The following is a 17958-nucleotide window of genomic DNA, read 5'->3' as shown; positions in this document are numbered from 1 at the left end:
CAAGCAGGCTGTACGGCGGAAGGCAAGCAGCCCGCTGCCCCCATCGCTACTGCCTCCACCGCTACTGCTGCCGCTCGTGAATTTACCGCCACTGCTACTGCTACTGCTACTGCTACTGCCTCCGCGGCCAGTGAATCTGTCGTCGACGGTTCTGGTGGTAGTAGTTGTAAGAGCAACTACGAACCGTAATGGCAGTTGGCGGTTGGTGGTTTGGTTCCTCTGGGCCTCCACTATCATTTGCTGGCGCTCGTCCAGCTCGTCCAGTGGTACGAAGCCAGGGCCCCCTAGCACCGCTAACCGCGGCCAGGCTTTAAAGGCCTGAAGCGCGTGGTGCAGCCAACTGCAGTACGAATCGTACGACAGGCCATCGCCGTCCTGTGCGATGGATTGAGTCGGGGGGAGGCGGGAAGATGGTACGGAAGAAAGCAAGTGGGCAATGTCCAAGAAGCCATGGCCCTGTCTGTGTGTCGTTGTGTGTGTTTGTTGTCTGTGCGTGCGTGTGTGTGTTTGTATGTCAATACGTCGACCGGCATCACCCTGTGTGTGCACATTGGAGGCAGCAGCGGCACCCGCCCTATGGCTTTATTGTGATTTACGGCAGAGTTGTGGACGTTGGAGGTTGGAAGTTGGAAGTTGGACGTTGTGACAATTTAGGTCAAAGCTCGCCATGTCAGAGTGCTAAGGAGACGCGGCTAACAATGACCACGTGCGCCAAAAACCCCTCGTGCCGCAATTCGAAGCAACACATGCCAACATCCTTTCCCCCTACCATTCCCGCTACCTCCTCCTCTCCCCACTACCTTACCCCTCAGCGGAACCACGGGTGCTGGACTCACCCGCAGCACCACCAGCATCTCCCCGACCGCCATCTCCGCCAGGCGCTGAAGTACGGACACTGACACCACAGGAGGCGACTCGCCGCCGCCCTCGCCACTGCCACCAGCACCACCAGCGCCATTATCATTGCCACCTCCATCGTCGCCGCCACCACTGCCGTACTGGGGTCGAAACACAGGGATCACCCTACCGCCACTCTCCGCTGAGATGTCGGCCCAATCCGCAGCCTCATGCACATCATCAAAAGCCACTAGGAGCTCGAAAAAATCCAATGGCATCGGCGGCCCCGCGGCCGCCGCCGCCGCCGCCGCTGTTACGTTGCCCCCAGCGGTGGTGGCGGCGGCGGCGGCGCACGTTAGCAGCGGTTCCACAACGTGGCGAACGATGTACGGCAACCTCCGGCCGCTGTACGGCAAGATGAGGGAGATGCGCGGACGCGGCGGATGGGAGATGTAGTTGCGTGGCTTCAGACGGGATTGGGTGCAAGGCACAAGTAGTAGGTCGTACAGCTCCAGAACGCCTGGGTCGGGGGCAATGAGGGCGCCGACTGTACGACCGCCAGCCGCGGCGCCGCCGCTGCCGCCGCCGCCAATTCTGCCCGTGGCGCTAGATTCTACATTTTCTTCTTCTACGCTGGCAGTGCGGGCCGGCGGCACGCCGCCGGCGGCAGCGCTACCGTTGGAAGTTGAGGTCTGAGGCCCGCGGGTCGGTGCTGACGTGTCGGCTACGACAGAGGTTGCATTACGTAGCAGGCCCTGTGGTATGGCAAATTGTACGGCAAATTGATTCAGAGGGAGAAACTCGAGGAAGGGGAGGCAAGACGGCGGTGATGGCAGCGGCGGGAGTACGGGCGGTTGGAAGAGTGTCCACCTTAGGCCTTTCATTGTATAGCTCTTCAAACCGCCTAACTCCCAACTCCCAACTCCCAACGAACAGATGTCCCACCCGTGAAACCCGCCCACTTACCCACCCGAAATCTAAACACGAACTAAAACCCTAAAAGTCCTAAAGTCCAAACACCAACTTGAAACCCTAAAGCTATAAAATCCCCGCCTCCCTACAAACCCGCTTCCACCCCCAGCAGCCCCACTCGCACCCTCAGCCGCTCCAGCCGCTGCGTAGTAACGGATAGGAGGGAATCCAGCTCCGAAGCCGCTGCCGCCAGACGCCTCGTAAGCTCCTCCTGTATGTATATACGTTTGCATACGTAATGTGTGTGGGGGGGCGAGTGTGGGGGGTTGTCAATCTGTTTGTATATATTTATATTTGTGACAGTTTTGCATGTATGTATGTAAGTACGTCCATGGACATCCAAAACCCCGGGATCCGGAACGGAGGCAAAACGGAGCTGAAAGCAGAGGTTCACCATGTATGAATGTGTCCGTACTGCCGTACTGTCGTACTTAACTTTGAGCCCCAAGCCGATAGACAGATAACGGCACGGGCGGCAACAAAACATTAAATGAAAAAGCTCAACGACGACCAATTTCATATTTAATGATTATATATTTACGTGACCAGCTAGGGAGCCTAATTAGGCTCGACAGAAAATACGGGCACGGATAGCTAGATGAAACAAAGGGAGGTGGAGCAGACAAGTAGGATTATGGTCTAACAAGGCAAACCTTTATGTTTGAGAAGACGAACATCGCCTTTACAAAAAATGGGAAAGCCATCGTGAAAAAAATATTTTTTTATTATATTATTGGTCGATGGTATTTCTAATAAGGATAGGAAAATCCCAATTGGCATTGACGCAGCAGCAGCTGCAGACCTTCAGCAGAGGTAAATCCATTTGAGAGGTGCTCCGAAGAACTCGTTCGCATGTACGGAGGAGGGGCCGTGTGCCAGTAGTAGATTTATTAGCGGCTATAGCAGCTGTCGCAGCTGCAGCAGCAGCTTCAATATCATTGGCAGTAGCAGTAGCAATAGCGGCTGTCCCAGGGCATTCCTGTAGCCCAACGGATATGTACGGCTCCCACCGCCTCTCTGCGGGCGGTTGGATCAAAGTATCCAGATCTAGTTCGTACTGCCGTACAGTACGTTGCAGGTACTGCAGTCTTTGCAGCGGCGCGTGCAGGTGCTGTACACATTCCCCGGCGCCAGCGGATCACATGTGGAGGGACGGAGGGGGGTTGGGACATGGACGTGTAAATAAAAACACACACGCATGTGTTGTCGTCGTTATCGTTTTGATTGTACGGGTCAGTGGTACAGCACATGGCGGACCGCAAAGAGCAGCCCCTGGCATGGCCGGCCAGCATCATCAACCCTAAAACCCTACGAGTACATACTGACATACCGACATACATACCTGCAACTCAGACCGTCCCTCGGGCGACCCCTCCAGGAGGTGCAACAGCCCCCGGCAGCCGGGGTAGACATGCGGATAGGCGGCAAGCAACTTTGTACGACTGTACGATTCCCTCCGCCGCCGCTGTTTCTGCTGCTGTCGCTTTCGCCGCGGCTGTTGAGGGTGTTGTTGGTACTGCTGCTCCGGTTGCTGTTGCGCCTGGCTTAGTGTTCTTCCCTTCTCAACGGTGCGCAACTCGTGTTTTAGCTCGGAAATGGGTTGAAACGGTGCGGATGCAGCTTCGCTGCTCACTCTGTAAAAATTTCGTTTGGAGCTTGAGGTGGCAGCAGGCGACGGTGAGTCGGTTGTTTCGGTCAGGTCGATGCGCCATTCTGCGCGACAGAGCTCAGCGGCAAGCAGTAGTACAGCTATCCGTACAGCTCTAGACATTCCCTGAAATTATGCTTGTGGGCGTATTGTGCCCGTGGGCATGCGTATGGGTGCTGTTCCAGACGTTGTAGTCGAGTAACATGGCGCGGCGGGGCGCAAGCTGCGCCTGTCGCCGTCATTTGCCAGTGAAAGCTGCCACATTATTCAATCATCACAATTCTACTTATTAAGCACATTGTGCGCTGGTATCGGATTCGATATGTCACAAGTGTGGTAACATCCTCAGTTCAGCCTCCTTAAGGACCGATAGATCGGAAAATGAAACTAATGAGGAACTGTAAATGAATATAATTTTTATGCTCTCTCCTTGGATAATGCACGGCGCGCGCTCATAGTTCGGTTCCTTGTCTGACAGTTAGGTGTTCTGTGACGGTTGCCCGTCCGGTGTGGAAGTGTGGGAACTTGCAAAAGTCGGAAAATTTGAACTTGTATCAATTCATTATTGTAAGCGCTATGATGTTAATGTACTATGTATGTATGATGTTATTGCAGAGTTGTTGGCACACGGTTCGCGACCGCTAGTGGTGCAACGCGAAATGAAAGTACGCGCGCGCGTCCCTACTTAGCTAAATGAAGGCAATTTTGTAGGGAAATGCTGAGAAGCCATTTGTTAAGATGAACCAGTTGCACAGAAACAAAATCGTCATGTGAAACCGTTGGCCTGAGCCTTCTTATAAACTGCATAACTGTTCGATGCACTTTTGACAGATTCATGGACAGCCTAAAGCTGTGGCGAACCTGCTCAAGTCAAGCATCCCTGTTTGCATGCTGCGCCCACCTGCTTAAGTCGGTGCCCTTTTTTCTCGCACGCTTGCCATGTAAACCTAATGTACAAATTCCTATCCATAGTTTTGTCTGATAATGCAGCAAGGTCTCGAAACATAGCCCTGGCATGCCGAAAAGTCAGGAAGACGGCCCGCGCCTGGCAGATCACATTCCCTACCCCCAGCCCCTTCGCGGCCCCTTCCCTTTCAAGTTTGGCAATCGCGATAACAGAGTGGAATAACGGTAATACCCCATGCAACCAACCAACTTCCTAGCCTTGGGATTGTGTTTAATACATATTGCAATGCCTTCTATTAACGCCTGCGCGCGGAAGTCAGCAGATCTGCAGATGATGACTTCATCCCGTGCACCTCTCCCTTCTCTTCCGAGGGGGCGCCCCGCAGCAGCAGCAGCAGCAGCAGCAGCGGACACAGCTGAAGAATTTAGCCTCGGAATCTAAGTCCCGCGTTTTTTTATTGTCAATATGTAGAAGTCCCGTGTGTTAATATTTAATATAAAGTAGGTGCTACACGCACACACAGGTGCCAACACAACGTTCGGAACAACCAGCTGAAAGCTGTCCAGCGAACTTGACCATTACCCGCACTCACAGATGTTGGATAGGGGGCCATTTTAGCGTTTAGTCCTTCAAGACGCGCTAGCTACAAGATCGAGGAGCTACAAACACCGATGCTACAGCCTAATACAAAACAACATTCAAGCGCTCACGCGGGCACATGACTGCACCAAAAGGGTACACTTACCTTTTGGGGGTAACTACCCCTAAAGTGCTGAGTCGCTTCATCGACACGGCAGCGCAGGAAGCAAGTTGCGCGTGATGCTAGCTTGTGTCGTGTATGGATGTCCCTGGCTTGGGAAAAGGGCTGGAAGGGTGGGCGGCCTAGGGCAGGGGGCTGGCGGCACGTAACGTAGCTAATAGCTTAGCTGTCATAACATAGCAACTGACAGAGCGGGGTACTTCGGAAACGCGGATTCAGCGGTTTCAAATTCAGCCCTCTATAGACCTCTTCTCACAGAAGAATACTCCGCTGTCCTGCGCTAACATTATTTTTTACACCCACACACCAACGTACACACGCCAAGGAATCAACTTCCAATTGACGATTCTTACAGGAACTCTTCAGATTACAATTTTAAGGAAGAGAATCCACACCAGCACCTCCTCGCCCTTTAAAACTAATAAATGTATGCAACTCAAAACCTGCACATGTCTGCGAGCGCACGTAACAGACCATACAGACGATAAGTCGTCTATCGAAACATCCATCCACCCGCCGTTTGCCATGCAGCCTTTCATGCCTTCACAGCCTTTTCCTGCGCCACAGCAGCAGCGCTTGTCGAAGGTTTTACGCGGCCCGCAAAGGCCTACCTCCTACCGCTATCTCCATACAGAATATGTTTCCAGTTCGATCGAAGTTCCAATAATTAGATCTCAACTTTTATCCTTGCAGTTTACCAGCTTTTTAAGCCGACGCCTTCTTGCCCGCCTTTTCCTTATCCTTTCTTTTCTTAGGGTCTTTCTCCTTCCCTCCGAACAACGCTATGCCGTCCTGTTGGCCCTCATCACCGCCTCCCATCACCTCCTCCTGCATGAGCCCCACCACATCGCCATCCCCCGCAGCTCCCACCGCCTCACCCCCCTTGCCGCCGCCTCCAAGTCTCTTATCCTTCCTCACCTTCTCCTTCCCGCCCTTTTTTGCCTTCTGTCCCCCCTTCGGCTCTGCAGCTGGATCCCCCACAGCTCCCTCCGCACCGCCAACTAACTCCGCTGTCGTAGGGTTGGGAGCTTCCCCTCCTCCTGTCCCCTCCTCCTTGTCACCGTCACCCCTTCCCTCACTCCCCTCGCGCCTCCGCTTTCCCCTCCCACTGCGGCCGCCACCGCCGCCGGCCCCCTCCTCCTCCCCGTGCTCCTCACCCCCACTTATCCCTGCCGTGCTCATACCAGCCTCCCCTTTCCCCACGCCATCCTTCTTTCCTTTCTTCTTCCCACGCTTCTTGTCCTTGGGTTCGTCGGTTTGGCAGCTGTGGGGCGCTGCTGCATTGTCAGCAGCGGTGGAGGTAGCGACGGTGGCAGCGGCGGCGTCGCCTCCAAACAGCTTGGCGAACTGGTCCAGCGTCTTGCTCGCTGAGGCAGCGTGACGGCGCCATTGCTCGGGGTCCCGACTGTAAGCTTCCGCGCCCACCTGGCAGCGTGTGTTTGCACATTTGTATGTGTGTATATGTGTGTGTGTGCATGTACGGATGTACTTCCTAAATTTAGGTCTTATATTTGAAGACGCGGGGCGGTGTGCATGTAAGGCACAAACAGAACACAGACAGTGCATTTTGCATGATATCTCTGGAGCGTCTTGATGTACGGAAATGGGCTATACAAACCAGGTGTGTTGAAGAACCGAAATGTAGCCTGGTTAACCAACTCCCCCGACCACTGGGGAGGCCGGGGAAGTTACGATACCGGCCTTTGGTTCATGTGGTGTGCAATAAGGCCCGCAACGGCGCATGGAGGTTAAGCAGCCGAGCGGGAAGACGCACACTGATGGTTTGGGGAAGGGTTGGTGGGTGATTTTTGCTTATTACTATTACCACTTAATAATAATACTTCATATAATCACCGCTTAATAATAATAGCAATAAGTAATACTAATGATGCATAATAATATACCCGGTATTAACAAGGCCGCTTTACCTCTTTCCCCCCCGGCCCCTCCCTCCCAACCCCTCCGCAAAACACACCTTCCTCAGCAGTGCGGGGCCCCAGTGGGTGCTCTCCAGGGCCTTACTGGCGAGGGCAAGTCGGGATACGATGGCCTCCTTGGCGGCCAGGTCCTGAAGCCGGAGGTGTGGGGTGGAGGTGGGGTAGGGCACCATTGTCGGTGTGGTGTGGAGGTAGGAAACATGTGTATGTATGTATGTTGTTACAGGGTAGTATCACTTCACCAGCGGCCCCCTTTCTCGAGGCAGTTCCCTGCTCTCCCCTGCTAGAGGGGCACCCTAATCCGTTCACCCCACCCGACTTCAGAGTGTGTATGTATGTTTGCGATGTCTAAGAGGAGGACTTGATAAACAAAACATGGGAGCCGGCACGCCGTGAAAAAATGTGAAACGCGACGACGATGAAAACGCACTTCTTAAAAGAAAGAAAAGTTCATCCATGCAAATATATAACCAAATTTAAAAAACCATTACGACACCTCTCCTCTCTCACACAACACAACACTCACCCCCCAGCGATATGCCGTCTCCACCAGGAAGCTTCCAGAGGCGGTTGCCGCCACCGCATCCCAGTGCGCCGCCAGGTTGCCCATCAGCGCCCCCTTCACCTTGGCGGGGGCGTTACCCTCCAACAGCGCCTCCAGAACGCGACTGCCCGCGGGGTCAGCGCCCACCCTGCAGCGATGCGGAAAGGGAGGGGCGGGGCGGGGAGGGGACGGGGCTCGGCGGAGGGGGGAAAGGGGAATAAATAATAATGAAGGGATTCGGAGGGAAGTGGTTTTCATCGCAAAGCCGGAAAACCCGAAACCCGGTATAAAACTCGCGTGCCATTTAAAACCCCAGGTGCAACATACCGGGCTGCATCGTGGGGCTGCAGACCAGCCACGCTGTCTGTAAATGACCGACACGCGCCCTGGCCGTACCGAAGAACCTGCGTACGGCAGTACGGCAGACAGAATGGTGAAGGTTAAAAAAGGGCCGTGAAGGAAAACGAGCCACGAAACGGACCTGATGGATCTTAACAAAAGCAGTGCGTACGAAAAAAACTGAACGGTCGCGCCACAGTATTGAGGAGAGATTTAATTGATCCTTAATTGTTGATCATCAAAAAACTTAAAATTTAAAACCTCAAAAACACACATTCATCGTTAAAACACACAGCAGTTCCTCCCCCCCCTTATTGTGTCCCTCCCCCTGTCCCAACTCCCCACAAACTCCGCCCAGTGGCAACACGAGCTGCAACAACAAAAACACACCTCCCCTCACCTTACCTGAATCAGGATGCTACAGCCCACCGGTGACAGACGTGGAAGCGGTGCCGTACCGCCCGACCTGGCCCCGGCTACAGCCGCGGCAGTGAAAGGCTCGTTGGATCCCACCACGGGCGCGGAGTCCAGACACAGTAACGAGGGAGCCAATACCGCGTCGCCTGCGTGTGTGCGGTGGCGCACGGTGTGAGTGTGTGTGAGTGTGTGAGAAAGAGCTGTCGGAAAATGTTGCTACAGAGTTCGTAGTATTACAATGAATGACCGAAATGTAGCCTGGTTAACCAACTCCCCCGACCACTGGGGAGGCCGGGGAAGTTACGATACCGGCCTTTCGTTCATGTGGTGTGCAATAAGGCCCGCAACGGCGCATGGAGGTTAAGCAGCCGAGCGGGAAGACGCACACTGATGGTTTGGGGAAGGGTTGGTGGGCGATTTCCTGGGTGATGCAATCAGAGAGAGAGAGGGAGGGGGGGGGTAGGAGAGAAACACGGAGGGTCTATGAAGCCATTGGGGGTCGAACCCCCCTCCTCTGTGAAGAAGAGATCTGAAAACATCCGCTGGCAAAAATACCTTTATTATTGTGTAAAAAAACTGCATCCAGTAAATCCGTTACTTCGTTCAACCTCCCCTTGATCGGAATAAAAACGTGACTCCGGTATCCGACGGCTCCCCCTAAAACCCGGTCGACTCAACACACCCAATCCGCACCCACCCGACCGACCAGCCCCCCATCTACCCAAAAAATGCATCCTTCCTCCCACCCACCCACGCACCTTTAAGATTCGGCCACTGCGACATCCCCCCCAGGGCACCGGCCAGTGCGGCGCAAACCTCCCGCTGGCACACACCGTGCCGACCGCAGCACGCAACGAGCGCGGCCACCACGCCACTCCGCCGCCGCCGGAGTAGATCAGGCAGCAACCCGGACAACCCGTCGTACATTGCCTTGGCCTGTTAACGACATACATACATAACGTTTGCGCACCCGAGTCAGCATCAAGGGAGGGGATCTTTGACTTGGGGGGTGGGCGGGGGGGGGTTAACCTTGTCCCAAACTTGGGGGGAAGGGGAGAGAAGAGAGGGGAAATCAAATGATGCTGAGATAGCTCTTGAAAGAGATCTTTTACTTTCTTTACAAGTTCCATATACACCTACACACACGCGTGCGGATGGGTGCCCGTAAAAGCCAAAGTGGCCGCATTGGACGGTAGATTGTTAGCGATGCCCCCCAAAAAGCGCGGCGCGCTGCAGAGTGTGCGGAAGGGAGGAAAGGGGTTGGGAGGTCGCGGTTGGTGTCGCTCCAAACACCCACCTCCCGGGTCACTCACCGTCTCCTTGGATGGCGTTGCTGCCAGTGCGGCCTGTACCACGAAGTTGGCAGAGGGGTGGTATGCCAAGTCCGCAAGTCGTGGCGACAGAAAGCGTCGAAAAAACTCTTCCATCAGCGGTTTGGGAAAAACCTGCAACGAGATAGAGATTCCGAGTTCGAACCTCCATCAGGAATATATCAAGTGTTTTTCATTTTATCATCAAATTTTTTATTGTACCCAACCTGGAATAAGGCCACCCTTCAGGATGCTCTTTACCCGCACCGCAAGCACATCCACAACATACATTTTACAAAAATGAATGAATGAATGAATGAATGGGCAAGCTAGCGAGTGTGAGCGAGTGTGATGAGCGCGGCTCGGAATTAGACTCATGCTACAAAAATTCATGTGTAAATCCAGTAGGCGGATTATCGTCATTGCCGCCACTCACTCGCTCGGGTCGTGTATCGCAAGGGTTCCCACACCCCCGGCCGGTACCGCACTGACATCGCCCTCAACGAGAGCCTAATTAGGCCGGAGGCCGGCCGGCAAAAACCACCGTGCGCAAAACACAGCTACACGTCCCGCACCCAAATTCCTACACTACCCCGCATCTCCCCCCCTCTTACCTCAACCTACCTGCAACATAACCTCAATGAGGTGGCTGGTTGTGGGATCCGTCAACATGGCCGCCACCTCCTCATCCCGACACCCCTCCAGCACCGCCCCCGGGCCACCCTTGGACGAGTCGTTGAACGACGTGGCGCCCAACAGCACTGGAACCACCTGCCGCAGGGCCTTGCTGCGGATGTACGACAGTACGGAATGGTGAGTCAAACGCGGGGTCAGGCTCAGGTTGTATAATTATGTCGTACACAGAGGCCAAGCCGACAAGGGGGAAACAACCGTTGAGGACAAAGCCGCATATTGCGGGTATTATCGACCTTACATACATACATACATACACACACCTGTCACTCGCCGCTGCACGCAACAGCGCCTGCAAGAAGGGGCACGCGTACGGATGATACACCAGCTCCGAAACCAGCGGTCCCACGTAATCATCACTGCAAACCACCGCAGTAAACCGCGATAAGAGATCTGGAAGGCGACACGGGGGCGGCTCGTCGGCGCCGCCCCCTAGCAGCTCAGCCGTCAGCAGCGCGGCAGCGGCAGCAGACTTCTTCCCGCCGCCGCCGCCGCCGTCTCCTCCTAGCCTCGCAGCCAGTCCCGTCGGGCCATCTGACTTGCTGCGCTGCGCCGGGGACCAAAAAAAAGGGTCCTGGTTAGGACTCCGGGGCTTCTGATATTGGGCGGTGTTGGAGGCTGTTTAGGAAGATGTGTAAAACCCTAAGATGCAAACTGTCAACTGTATAACCGTTAACAGGTTTCCTGAGGCGCTTGCCCCCGGGGCCTTTTGGTCTGTTGCTTCTTTTGCTTGCGCCTACCACACTTCAGGGTTTATGGTCGTCTGTCTCACCCACCTTGTTTTCGAGTCCTGGGAGCTGTTGTTGTTGTTGTTGTTGCTTGCCCGGAGGCGGGAGCACATTCCGGCCGGTTAACAAGCACAGCAACCGCCGTACGACGTGCGTGGCGAAACGGTCCGTCACGTAGTCGTACAAGTGCGGGCAAATGCTGTCCGTCAGAAGCGTCATCACCTGGGGTCAATGGTTCATACATATCTCGACCAAATACATATTAACGTAGTGACAAAATAAATAAAGTAATTTAAGCATTTAAATTTAATGAAACGATATTTTCCCAAAATAATAAATGATAAAAAAGAATTTCGCTATTATTATCTCAACGCATCAGAGCCCTTCTCTTTAGTGTTAGCTGGGCCTGGGTCCTTCACACTTGTTACATGCAATAAAATGGTGTCGGTGTCACCACCAACTACTGCAGCAATTGAAGCAAGCGGGAGGAGGATGAGAACTGCTTAGAGATCATAACGCGCTCATGCCCGCAAGCAACACCCTCAATCAAGAACGCATAGAAACAGGGTATTGCAGGATGATTTCAGCAACAAAAGCCCGATCCGCCGAGCAAAGCACAACGAGCAACTCCTCTCGCCCTGTCCCGTCGCCCCCTGCCCCCGATGCATATCATTTTTTCCCTATTATTTTTGCCACTTATACCAGACCGAATTTAATGCGAGGATGCCGTAAAGTGTCGTACCCGGAGAAATTCGTCGTATTCTTCCTGCGTCATGGCGTTCAGCTGCCCCTCTAATCGTACAAGCAGTTTCTCGACCGCATGTGAACCGAAGGGACTGTTGGTAGGGATGCAGAAGATAGCGTAGGCGGAGGAAAGGCCCAACACAAGAACAGAGCCAGAGTCAGAAACGAAAAAGGGTCATAAACGTGTTTTAAGTCATCACCAGAGATTAATCCCCCTTATATGGGCGTGTCTACAGCACGCAAGTAGTCAGCCTTAACTACAGAACCCAAGACCTACACCTTCAGCGCGGCTTAACATAATGAAAGCGGCCCACGCCCGAAATATCACTAGGCAACTGGTCTGGGCATAGACAGCACGCAAGCGGGCTGTCAAGAGTGACCTAGCTGGTCCGTCCCTGCATTCTCTGTGTCCTTGGGCTGCTATTGGGTGCTATGGGCCCCCTAGATATCTCATGGAGCTCGTGAGAGGGTGCAGGGCCCATGAGGAATCAATCGCACGCTATGTAAAGGCTCAAACCTTTGATTTAAAGGCTATTTGAGGTTTATGACAGATTACCATGGTTTCGCAAGGTTTTGACGGAAGGACAAAAGGTCGTAGCTGACCATAGTTAAGTTAAGGCCCAATCACAGGAAACCCAATCGAGTCCAAGGACGCACCTACTGACGAGCGTGAAGAAGCCGTCCACGTCGGATACCGACGTAAGAAACTTAAGCAGATGTTGTGCAGGCGCCGCAGCCATCAACGTTTCCACGTGTCGACTGCAAACGGGGTCACCTCCCACCTTAACCTCCTTCCCCGAAATCTCCTCAAGGACATTTCCAACAAGCAGAGCGCGCTCCTCGTCATCAACAAGGGTCTTAAAGTGCGCTACGACTTCCTCCAAATAGCTTGCTGTCTCCGGATTCACAAGTGATTTTTGTCTTTTATTGTAATGTCCGCCTTCAGCAGTTTCGGCATTTGTGCCGCCGTTATCGGCGGCGGCCGCCCCATCGACATTAGCCGCAGGAGGCACCTCGGCTGTCGGCTCTTCCGCAGCAACCTCCTCAGCGTCCTGCCTCCTCCGCTTTTTAGCCATTCAAAACGCCATGCGCACAATCCAAGCGGGCCCGATACCAAGTGGTTAGAGGTCAACAAAGGACCCTTTCCAACCAGTGGACATCAATAGAGCCTAGCCCAGAAAATCAATAATTGCAAATATCATATGGTATGGTCTTGCTACTTATAATGTGCACTGAGCGAAACATTGCACGAATCGAATCGTACTAACGGCCAACTCCACGCTTTACTCAATGTTTTAACTTTATATGGCGCCCAGAAGGTCTGCTAAGCTGCGCTGTGAACATTTTCAATATTGGTTGCAAATTCACTGGTGTTGTGCAGTCTGCACGAGGTTACAAGAGCTCGCTGGGCGACCAGCATGCCTGTCCTTGGAGATGGCGGAAATTATTGACCTCATCCGTTTTGGTTCCCATGGCATTTAGCTGCACAGCCTTTTGCACCGGTGCTCACCCCAGTAAGGGGACCTTCACATAATTCACCCGGAGGGTTGCATAGCGGTGCCCTGTCCTCTCGCAGCCTTTGGGGGAGGTCGGGCACGCATCCGGTCGGTTGGATCATCCTACACCCCGCTTTTTTCTGTCCTCGAGCCAAACATCCCGCATCCTGGTGACTGCATCCCCCCACCTCCCTCCCCCATCCTCAACATTGGTGGGTTGGCGTCGACCCTTCCAAATGTTTTTGCTGCCATCCTGGCCCCGCTGCCATCCTTATCCTTGCGGGTCCACATTTCTATCCTATTCTTTCCTATCCGCATCCTGTGCCCGGCCCTCCGCTGCATGAAGACCGCTCTGCAACCCTCCTCCTCACCTGGCCAAGCGCTTCCGAACCGCCATGCAAGGCCTGGGCACCGTTGCTTATCGATGTCCCTCACAATCGCAACCCAACTCCTCACCCAAAGCATGACAGGCGTAAGACTACTTAACATCAGAGATCTCGGGCTGTCCTGTTCGGCAATTCTTTTAGTGTCGAATTGCTGAGCACTTACCGCCGTGCCCATGGTGGTAATATATATGGCAACCCATTCTGCTGCACTTTGTGCGCCTGTTTTACTGGTACTGCTTATTCGCGTGGACCTCAAGGATTTCATCAGCAGGTTCAGGTAAAGCAGTTCCAGTCTTGGTGTTTTCTGATCCTTTCCATGTGCTTCATGACAACGCTTTGAAGGAGAAGTGGCGCTCTATTTCCCGTGCGCAAAACGGGAGTACCTGGGCAAGCAGATTTGTAGCGCGGTTTTTGAACTAACTGAAGGCAAACGCACGTTACGGCTAGCGACAATGTAACTTTGGTCACAGGACTTGTACATTTGCATACGGCGTATGGGCTTGGGGCATCGACTTTTTTACTCTTTACCGGATATTTGTAACCCTTTTACAGGGCAGCTAATTTGTTGTGAACTCCTTTTAGGCTCCCTATGAAAATATCCTCCTTACCCGTACTCTAGGGCTTGCACCTGTCGCTATTAAACACGTCCCTCAGATGGCCCAAGATGGCCCATGGGTCCAGTTGCGGACGTTAACAAACCAAAGGGGACAGCTTGCCGTTTCTGCTGCAAATGTTAACACGGCTTGACGGATGTATCACAGATGAAAAATGTAGCAAGGAATGTTCTTTGTAAGGTTAGTTATCGAACGTCCAGATAGTTGGGCAAGCTGTGACTAATGCAGCTGAGCAAAAGAACCATCAATGAAATTATGTTAGTTTTCAACTTTTATTTAAATACTTATTGTCATTGATCCAACCTTCTGCATTGCGACCAGTTGCCGTACTGTAACCCTCTCCCTTCCCTTCCCTTCGCTTGGCAAAGCGTCGTGCATAGATTTCTTTTCTGGATCCGATGTAATACTACTTTAAGCAGGTTATTATAACAAATGCTACGTTATCCTTGCAGGTCCTATCCAATGAGTTCTGAGCTTCTCAGTCTGCAGACAACCTAGCAGGTTTTATGATGAGGTTAGTAAGCCTCAGAATGTAAACGTAGATTTTGACATCGTTTACTGCTTCTATCTCCATGGCAGAAATTTTGTCCGGCCGCGGGCGAATTCAGTCGCGAGGTATGTTCTATCCCTGGGATGACGGACGATTTAAACATTAGGGTCTGAGTAGAATGGATGTTTTCTCAACCTGAGGGGTGCTTGGCAGGGTTGTCGGCCCCCTTGGTGTTGCCTTGTTGACCACAGGAGGAGTGTGATGCAGAAACTGTGTACTTGATATCCCAAGTCATGATGTAACTAACCCGCATAGGACGGAGGGTTTTATGGGTCACAAATGCACCTGGCCTTGCTGTGCGCGATTACCATGCAGCAGACTTAGGCACCGAATCGTTGTGTTCCTTGCTCGTCCTTCCTCCTCCCAAAGAAAATCTACTCAGGGGAGGCGACCTCCCGCTTCGCGCGGAGCGTCGGCCGCCCTTAGAGGCTGGGCCCGGCACACACACCACTCTGCTGCCGAACGCACCGCGCACAGAAATCCCGCTACGATCTCCTCCTCCATCCTCTCACCCCAACCACATGTCCACCTCACACAGGCGACTACGCCGGCTCCGGCAGCGGCGGCGCAGCCGGCAGCGCCGCCCACGGCGGCAAGCTGACTCCAGCAGGGTCATTTCGGGGCCCATCCCAGCTCTTCGTCGGCGCCGGACCTTCGTCTCTTTCTTGTCAGGAGCCCAGTGCCCATACGCTGCCGCCCTTGTCCCCGCCCAGCCATGCATCCGGCCACATCCGGATAGATAGGACTGTGGCAACAAGAGGCAATAACAGCAGCAGTAGCAGTCGCGGCCTGGGAGCTGTGGCACGTCCTGATGGCAGCGGTGCCGCCGCCGCAGCCGCCGCCGGCAACGCCGCGCCTTCCGGGCCAGTGCAGTCGCGCAGCCGAATTGTGCCTGGCAGTAGCGGTAGCGGCGGCGGCGGCGGCAATGGCAACACTGGCGGCGGTTTGTCATCGATTGGCATGGACAGGCGCCGAGCGCAGGCGAATCGAGGAGCCGCCGCCGCCGCCGCTGCCACTGCTACTGCCGTTGGAGGTGGAGGTGCAGCAACAATGGCAGTAGCAACAGCTAGCGGCACAGCCACTACGACAAGAGGGGGGCCCCCCGGTCGACCTGCCGTACGGCTAGCCAAAGGCAATGCATTGGTGCCTGGAGGCGGCGTCATGCGTCGGCCGCCCGCACGTGTCAGGGGACCTGTGGCGGGTACGTGTCGTACGTGACGAACAATTGCCCGTACATGTACGTCAGCTGACAAGGGCGCAGCTTACACGCCTCATCCGACCAGCTAATCCCAACCAGCTTCCAGCCCGCCTCTTGCATAGCCGTGTGGCAAAATGCGGATATAGCAGTTGTAGTCTTACTTAGGGTCCTTACTTGAAATGGATCCCGAGTGCAGGACCCAGTTCTGTCGCTGGCCTCTGGTTATCATACCTGATCATCACCGGTCTGGATACCCCTTTCTTGAGCCATTTGAGAACCCGCCTGAGTACCTATGTGAATACCTCACCCCTTTCGTTATGTAACGCATATGTGATTGCGCCTTGGAGAAATATCTAGGAAAATATCTCCGTGGAAAGAGCTCACTCTTTCAAAGCACTTTCGAACGGGAAGAAACACCGCCGGGTGGTGTTTTATAATCTTAACCCCTCAGGTCCTGGGAGCGCAGCTGCACGTGCGGCGGAGGCTCGCGCGGCCGCCGCGGCAGCGGCGGCGGAGGCGGCGGCTGTAGGGCCGGCCGCCGGCGTCGGCGCTGACGCTGACGACGACGCTGACGGCGCCGGCGGCTGCAGCTATGTCAGCGGCGGCCGAGCCGCTGGCGGCACCGGTGAATCTGGGCCCGGCGGTACGACAGCCAGGGGGGAACCCAGCGATTCAGGATTGGCCTCAGCTCGGCAAACATCCTCCGTACAGACCACGTACCATCAGATGCTGCGTCGCGGCGCCACTGCCAGCTCGGAGGGCGGTCGCATGGCTGCCGGCGCCGGCGTCGTTAATGGCGGCGACGGCGTCAGCGGTGCCGTACCTCCCCCTGTCGCTCAGCTTGGGTTACGAACCCCCTCCTTGTCCTCCCCCGCGGCTTTATTGAACTGCCCGTCATCTCCCGCGCTGGCCGCGGCGGCTGGCGGCCTCGCGGCCACTGGACGCTCCGCCGGCGGCGGCGCCGCCGCCGCTGGGGTGCTGCTCGATGCGACGCAGCAGCCCTTCTCCGCGGGGCCGCGTTCCGACGACGTTTCATCTCAGTCACGCCAACTACAACCGCGCCAACCGCCAACGGCTGTTGATTCGTTGGCCAACAACCTGGGCATTGGGCCTCTTTCCATGTTTGGACCTCTAGCCGCCGCCGGGCCGATGCAGCCCGCCGCGCACACCGCGGCGGCATCACTCGCGCGACCAACGACGTCACCGCCGTCGGCGCTATCGGCGTCTTTGCCACTCGCAGCGCCGGCGGCAGCTGGATCTGGTTCTGGATCCAGACCAGGATCTGGGCAAGTGCATGAGGCCGTATCCTTGGCCTTACGGCGTACGGCAGTTCAAGGGCCTTCGACCGCACTGAGTGGGGAGGGGACTGTGGTAAGCCGGGCGGAACGGGCGATGGTGACGCCGCGGACAGGCATTGGGGCGGGACGTACGGCATCCGCCGGCAGCGACGCCGCTTCCGCCACACTGCCCCATGGGAGTGGCCAGACGGAGGTGCCGTCAAGGGGTGTGTTGCGAGAGTCATCCGCAGCGCCGGCGGTGCGCATGGCGGCAGCACGGGGGACTTCCGTGGCGTCCTCGGCGGCAGCGCCGGCGACGTCATCGCGGATGCAAGTGGCGGAGGCGCGAGCGGCGGTGCCGAGGCCAGCGGGTCGGGCGGCGGCGGCGGCGGCGACACCAACGGCATCGGCGGTAGGCGGCCCAGGGACTTCGGCACCGACCACCACGCGCATCGGCATGGCCCGTGGCGGTGCCGCCGCCGCCGCCGCCGGCACGTCGACCGCTCAGTCCGCCGCCGGCATCAGAGCTCGCGGAGCCGCTGCCGCGGCTGCAAGCTCCACATCCACATCCTCCGGTCGCACTGCCGTACATCAAAATCCA

General features: G+C 55.3%; 2 protein-coding genes across 2 annotated transcripts in view; both read right to left on the bottom strand.

Annotated features, from left to right (window-relative positions):
• VOLCADRAFT_105408 (uncharacterized protein) overlaps nt 1-2828 on the bottom strand; it is a gene marked incomplete at its 3' end in the record, with an annotated part of 3999 nt that extends 1171 nt beyond the window's left edge. The window contains exons 1-5 of the mRNA XM_002952145.1: nt 2612-2828; nt 1934-2020; nt 1023-1357; nt 837-881; nt 185-375 (exon numbers count right to left, since the gene is read on the bottom strand). Coding sequence (XP_002952191.1) covers nt 185-375; nt 837-881; nt 1023-1357; nt 1934-2020; nt 2612-2663 — 710 coding nt within the window. The 5' untranslated portion in view covers nt 2664-2828. The remainder of the gene's footprint in view (nt 1-184; nt 376-836; nt 882-1022; nt 1358-1933; nt 2021-2611) is intronic.
• Nucleotides 2829-5475: 2647 nt separating this feature from the next.
• Nucleotides 5476-12912, bottom strand: VOLCADRAFT_105407 (uncharacterized protein; the record flags this gene model as incomplete). The annotated part of the gene is made up of 12 exons (XM_002952144.1): nt 5476-6549; nt 7100-7192; nt 7588-7753; nt 7933-8009; nt 8350-8507; nt 9120-9183; nt 9675-9806; nt 10296-10458; nt 10628-10911; nt 11141-11314; nt 11835-11928; nt 12494-12912. The coding sequence occupies 12 exons, from the start codon at nt 12910-12912 to the stop codon at nt 5830-5832; spliced, it is 2544 nt and encodes an 847-aa protein (XP_002952190.1). The 3' UTR covers nt 5476-5829.
• Nucleotides 12913-17958: the final 5046 nt, after the last annotated feature.

The sequence above is a fragment of the Volvox carteri genome (genome assembly GCF_000143455.1).
Source record: "Volvox carteri f. nagariensis unplaced genomic scaffold VOLCAscaffold_28, whole genome shotgun sequence".
In the NCBI taxonomy this organism is placed as follows: domain Eukaryota; kingdom Viridiplantae; phylum Chlorophyta; class Chlorophyceae; order Chlamydomonadales; family Volvocaceae; genus Volvox; species Volvox carteri.
Note: the sequence above shows the minus strand (reverse complement) of the source record. Positions and strands in the feature narration are given on the sequence as shown.